This window comes from Gossypium arboreum, chromosome 11, assembly GCF_025698485.1.
Source record: "Gossypium arboreum isolate Shixiya-1 chromosome 11, ASM2569848v2, whole genome shotgun sequence".
NCBI classification, from domain to species: Eukaryota; Viridiplantae; Streptophyta; class Magnoliopsida; order Malvales; family Malvaceae; genus Gossypium; species Gossypium arboreum.
Window position 1 is genome coordinate 17,227,870 of NC_069080.1, and position 6,000 is coordinate 17,233,869.

The following is a 6,000-nucleotide window of genomic DNA, read 5'->3' on the forward strand; positions in this document are numbered from 1 at the left end:
ATAACATGCCGTAAATTGTTTGGAATTCCCACATCCTGAAGACATTAGTTCTTCCTTTATTATCAAACTTCTTTTTCATTTAATATATTAAATTTCGTATGCGACTATAAATGATATTGTTTATTATATTACCACTCGATATGAGCCTAAATTTTTTAATGCAAGCATATGGTGGGAATCACACCTTTTTTTCTTTTGGTAATTTTTATATTAAAAATATAAATAAATATTTAATAAAATAATAAAAGCAATGGGATAACAAGCCCAAATAAAAAAAAAAATTCCAACATCCAGGCTTTGTCAATTAATTAGCCCGAAAATCAATGATAAATATTAAGAGGATATCTATTTGAGAAGCTCATCCAACTATAAAAGGCCCAAATATAAAAACTATAATTATAGAGAAAATTGATGAATCTTGAATCCACTCCAAAATCGAAATAAAAACAGACAAATAGTTTTAAAGATGGTGTAACAGTGAGAAGGAATAGAATTTAATCACAAAAATGATCAATCCACAATATTACTTTTAAATCCTTTTACAGTTAAATATTTTTAGTTTTGACTATATGAACTTAGCAAAGAACAACCCAGCCCAAATTCCATAAACGATGGCCTGGTGAATCTGGGCGGATCTCCACTAAAAGAAAATTATAAATTGTAAGCTTTGAAACGTTAATCAATAATCACGGCTCCCGGAGAACAAAAAAAAAAATCATTATGAGCACCTAACACTAACAGGATTCACCAAAACAGCAAAGAATGGCGGCCAATTTCTGGACTTCTTCTCACTTGTAACAACCATGCCAAGCTCCTTTCACTGATTTTGCAATCCATCGCATGGGTTTTCATTGTTTTGGTATTTGCCTTTTTGTCGTCTTTTCTTATTTGATTTCTTTTCTTTTTTGTTTGTTCAGTAAACAGCTTTTGGACCCGGAAGAGGTGGATGTGGTTCATCAACAAGATAAAGATAAAGGCATCACGCTTGAAGAATTTAAGCTGATTAAGATGCATATGGCGAACTGTATGTTCCCTTTCTCTCTTTACTCTTTTGTTTAATGGGCTTCGATCCGGGTTCTCTTGATTTTGCAAATTTTGGATTTTCTTTGTGAAGCTTATAATCTGGGTATTTGTTATTTAATGGTAATGTGGGCTCTTTTTGTTTCAAAATTGAGCTTGGGTTTGGAGTTTTCTTCATCTTTTGTATCTGCAATTTTGCATGTTATAATATGTTGGAGTTTGTAATTTTATGCATCTTGAATTTTTGAAATCAGGAGCATTTGATCATCTTAAGTCCTCATATTGTCATGAAAATGGGAATTGTTGGATTTGGTTACTTCAAATTGTAACCATGGGGTGGTTTCAAGAATCTGAGGTCATGAAAATGGGAATTGTTGGATTTGGTTACTTCAAATTGTAACCATGGGGTGGTTTCAAGAATCTGAGGGTCCTTCAGTTTTTAATATTAGCTTTATTGTTTATGCTAGCATGGCTTACAAACAAGTTCATCAACAGAAGAAAATTTGTAATTCCATAATTTCTTTTCTGAAATCTGCTTTGTGGTCTATTCTTTTTGGGGCTTATATTGTAGTTAGAAACTTAGAATTTAAAAGGAAATCAATGGTGTTTTAGAATGTATTCTGTGTGCAAACATATGCCTTGCCTAAATTGATTGAACACATCTAATAGCTTTGTTCTATATAACTTCCTCATTAAAGTTAGTGATTTTTTGCTTTCTTTCCCTTCCTTAGATATAATGAAACTGGCTCAAAATGTTAAAGTGAGGCAAAGGTTTGATCTTCTATCTTTTTTTTTTTTTAAGAAATACCTTTTTTTTTTGCTTAAATGATTGTCCATTTCATTCAGCGATGCCGTCAAAATTGTTATCTTCACGTTCCCTTTCTAAATTGTGTATGCTCCTGTGGTTTCTTCACTCTGACAATGTTTAATTGCAGCATTTTGGTGAATATGAACTAGTTCGACTGCTGATGCGACTAATATCGTGATGTGGATGTTTTTATTGGAAAACAATATCAGAGAAGGAATAGGAATGACAGAAATTAGAGTTTTAGATTTATTTAATTTCTTTACTATATTAGGTTTATCAGCTTGGCTTTTTTATTCAGTTGATATAGTATGTTGTGCCACTGGCATTTATTCGATTTCCTAGCTGTCTTGTAGTGCTACCCTGGACTGAACTGGACTATCTAAAGGCTTTTTCGATCACTTACTGTGATTCTACTTGTAAGCTTAAGAAAGGGAATAACATAGGTTCGATTTTAGCTAAAAACTAATTATCACATATACCATGCATGGGCACTCATCCAGAAACCTCTTATGTTAGCTAATCAAATTATTAATCTGCATGTAAGAACTTTATTTGCTGCAACTGTTAGCCCTAACGCAATAGCTTCTTAAAATAGTTGGTTACAGATTTTGTATAGAAAATTGTTGCAAGTAACCATCTTAAGTGTGCTAACAGAAAGGAGTCCTGAACATTAGTGAGTCAATTGTTTCTTTCATTTGTGAGACAATTGTTTCCTGGTAAAGCAGCGAATCTAGTTTTTTTCTTTGCACACTGAATTTAGTATTTCTTGTCATTACGAACACAATGGACAAAAATTGCATTGCTGGTTTAGTTTTCAACAATTGCGATTATCTCTAAGACATGGTTGATATTTCAGGGTTGTAGCAACTGCAGTTACATATATGAGACGTGTCTATACCAGGTATTTTGCATAGTTTAGTAGTAATGGTCATCTAAAAGGGCATGCGACTTATTGATGACAAACAGCTCTTAACGTATCTTCCCATATACATTCATTGTTTTCATAACTCAAAACTATGAATTTCTTGTGATTTTTGAACTAGAATCTATTTTTTAACATGTTACAAATATATCATGAGTGACTTCATGTTTCCTAATTTATGCAGTTTTCTTTTTCCATCCTTGAGCTGAAATGATCTGCTACTTCTTCATTTAATAAGACATGTTCTTCATAGTCACAACTTGATAATTAATACCCCACGTAAAGTTAGACATCATTATTTTTCCACCGTGCAACCAAGGAATATTGGATGAGATAGAGATGCATTGGATTTAAATATGTCAAAGCTTCAGTTTTCCTCCATACAATGCATTATGAATCATTGATCAAGGTTTTTCATTTGTCTTACAGAAGGAGCATGAGTGAATACGATCCTCGTCTTGTTGCTCCTACTTGCTTATATTTGGCATCAAAGGCAGAAGAAAGCACGGTGCAGGCTCGACTTCTTGTATTTTACATTAAAAAATTATGTAATCACTTCCTACTAAGTTGGTTGATTTAACCTTTAAACTTCCCATAATTTTGTTGGGTAACTGCAATCCTGCCATATTTGCTTTGCAGCTTCTGATGAAAAGTATAGATATGAAATCAAAGACATACTTGAAATGGAAATGAAGATCTTAGAAGCACTTAACTATTATTTAGTTGTATTTCATCCTTACCGCACATTATCTCCGTAAGTTTATCTTCTTTCCATAATTTTATGCACCTGTTGTTATATTTTTAATTTGCACCACTGATCTTTTGCATGGATAACAATTTCTCTTATATGAAATTGGAACTCTTGTCTTAATGATTTCTGTCTACTGTTGCGATTCTATCCAGTAAGGTCATTCTATGATTATTTGTGTCAAATCAAGTCTAGTACTCCTATTATTATCCACATTTTTTCTACCGTTCTTTTAAATCTTTATTAGTTCCCTAGTTACATAATTGTATCTATTATTTGATATTGGTAAATTTTTTCTCATAGAATTTGGTTAGCATTTAGTAAATGCTTTTTTTTTTTTTTTATATTATAGAGATGCACATTTATGACATATTACTTATTACATTTTCTATGAACATAAACTGAATGCAGCCTTATCTGACAATTTATAGTTGACATGCAACTTTAAGTTAGAACTAAACTAGCTAGTTTAAGTTTAGATTTTCTTTTCAATACTGTGCTTTCTGCTAATTTTCATCAGGGCTTTTTTTTTTTTAAATTTCCCACATGAATGTATCCTGTGCCTGTTACGTTGGCAGGTTGTTGCAGGATGCTGGCATGAATGATATGAGTATGACTCAATTATCTTGGTAAGTGTTAAAACTCCAGCATCTGTACCTTTTGAAGTTCAAAATATTTAATGCATGTCTAAATATGCCCTAAAAAAGTCCCACCTTTTCGCATAAGTCCTAAACTTGTAAAGAAGAGTTGCTGAAAGTAAGTTGCCTTTGGCTTTGCTGACTATGTGCGGACTATATTGCCTTTTCATTATTTAACGAAGAGTTGATTGAAGATGCATAAACCGATATACAAAAATATATAATGGAAAGGCTGGGATTAAAATTAAGAACCGTAATGGTCCAACTGGCAAACTATACTTTCAAACCAGCTTTTGTCATCTTGGTTTGAGGATGCTCAGCTTCGATTTTTTTAGGATTGATGAAATACATCTATATACCTGACCTATGGAATTAAATAGGTGCATGTAGATAAACTTGTGGTTATTATTCAACTGTATTGAAGTTGGTATAGTTGTATTTATTATTTAAGAACTCTGTTTTATTTGAACTGAAATAAATGAAAATGGTGATGGAAATTTTTAATATTCTAGCATTCCTTGTGTACATGTAGCTGTTTTTCAACTCCGTAGTTTTTACACAATTGACCTGATAACTTTGGGCCGGATACAACAGAAATATGACACAAGAAAAGTAACTAGAACACAAAAAATTCAATATGAATACAAGCATGTCTCTGTTCATGATGAATTATTGGTTTCTAATGAATCCTTTCTCTTTTCTCTTTTCTTCTTCTTTAAAGTTCTGCTTAACTGAATAAATATATTAAACTTGGCAATTTGAAACACAGGGGACTTGTAAATGACACATACAAGATGGACCTTATTCTTACACATCCGCCATATTTGATTGCCTTAGCTTGCATATACATTGCTAGCGTCTACAGGGAGAAAGATATCACAACTTGGTTTGAAGAACTTCGCGTTGATATGAATGTGGTAAGTTTTCTAAAGCTAAATTTGATCCATAGCATTGCGGTTTATTTCAACACATCTCGCACAAAATTTTATTTGATTAATACCAAGAATTGGCTGCCTTTTGGAAATGTTCTTTTCCATTCGTCTGGTGAGACTTTATACCTCATATATCTAACCGGGAAGAAATTCATGCATTTTCTGAGATCATTCCACTGGTAAATTACATGCTATTTACCAATCACCTTAAATTGAACATTGCATATCCCTGTGAAGTTTGAGTGCACTGCAACTCGCTCCATCATGTCACAATTGCAATTACATTTTCACAAGTGGTTTATTTTTGCAACATTTTAAATTTTATTGAAACTGACAGGTGAAAAACATCTCCATGGAGATCCTCGACTTCTATGAGAACAAAATGATTGCAGATGAGCGAATAAGTACTGCCTTCCTCAAACTTGCTCTTAAGCCTTAGATGGTTGATTGAGCGTGGAACCTGATGATACTGGTATCGACCACTGCATGACTTGATAGTATTTTCTCGGTGGCTGTAAGCTATGAAACTGGTAATATCTCAGCAGATTAACCTACCTTCTGGTATGATAAACTAAAATGGTGTTCTGTAAAACTTTGCAGAAGATAATAATGGTAAATGTCTGATTACAATTCTGTATTTCTTAAAGATTATTAATTTATAAGTAATGAACCTCAAGCTCTGCAGAAATTGGTTGATCTACACCGCATTGAGAAAGGGTCTGTAAATTTTACAAGACTTCAATATCAATTGTTTATGCTCAAGCTAAGTTTGAAATGAAGTTTCTTAAATACTAATAAAAATAATGGGGATTCGACGTTTATATATATATTTTTCAATTTGACTTATTTTTTTAAACTAAATTTCATCTTTTAACTTTTTAAAAATGTCAAATTGTTTTTAATAAAAATATTGATTAAAATATTAATATTTA

At 32.2% G+C, this 6,000-nt stretch overlaps 1 protein-coding gene across 2 annotated transcripts; it reads left to right on the forward strand.

Moving 5' to 3' along the window:
- The first annotated feature begins 541 nt into the window (after window positions 1–541).
- LOC108470407 (cyclin-C1-2-like) lies at window positions 542–5,756 on the forward strand. Of its 2 annotated transcripts, XM_017771701.2 has the most exons (9): window positions 552–794; window positions 918–1,024; window positions 1,752–1,791; window positions 2,685–2,729; window positions 3,180–3,298; window positions 3,390–3,504; window positions 4,077–4,127; window positions 4,906–5,053; window positions 5,406–5,756. In XM_017771701.2, the coding sequence occupies exons 1-9, from the start codon at window positions 763–765 to the stop codon at window positions 5,505–5,507; spliced, it is 759 nt and encodes a 252-aa protein (XP_017627190.1). In that variant the 5' UTR covers window positions 552–762; the 3' UTR covers window positions 5,508–5,756. The 2 variants fall into 2 exon arrangements, with proteins under 2 accessions (XP_017627191.1, XP_017627190.1); XM_017771702.2 differs by lacking the exon at window positions 2,685–2,729 and having other exon boundaries at window positions 542–794.
- The last annotated feature ends 244 nt before the right edge of the window (window positions 5,757–6,000 follow it).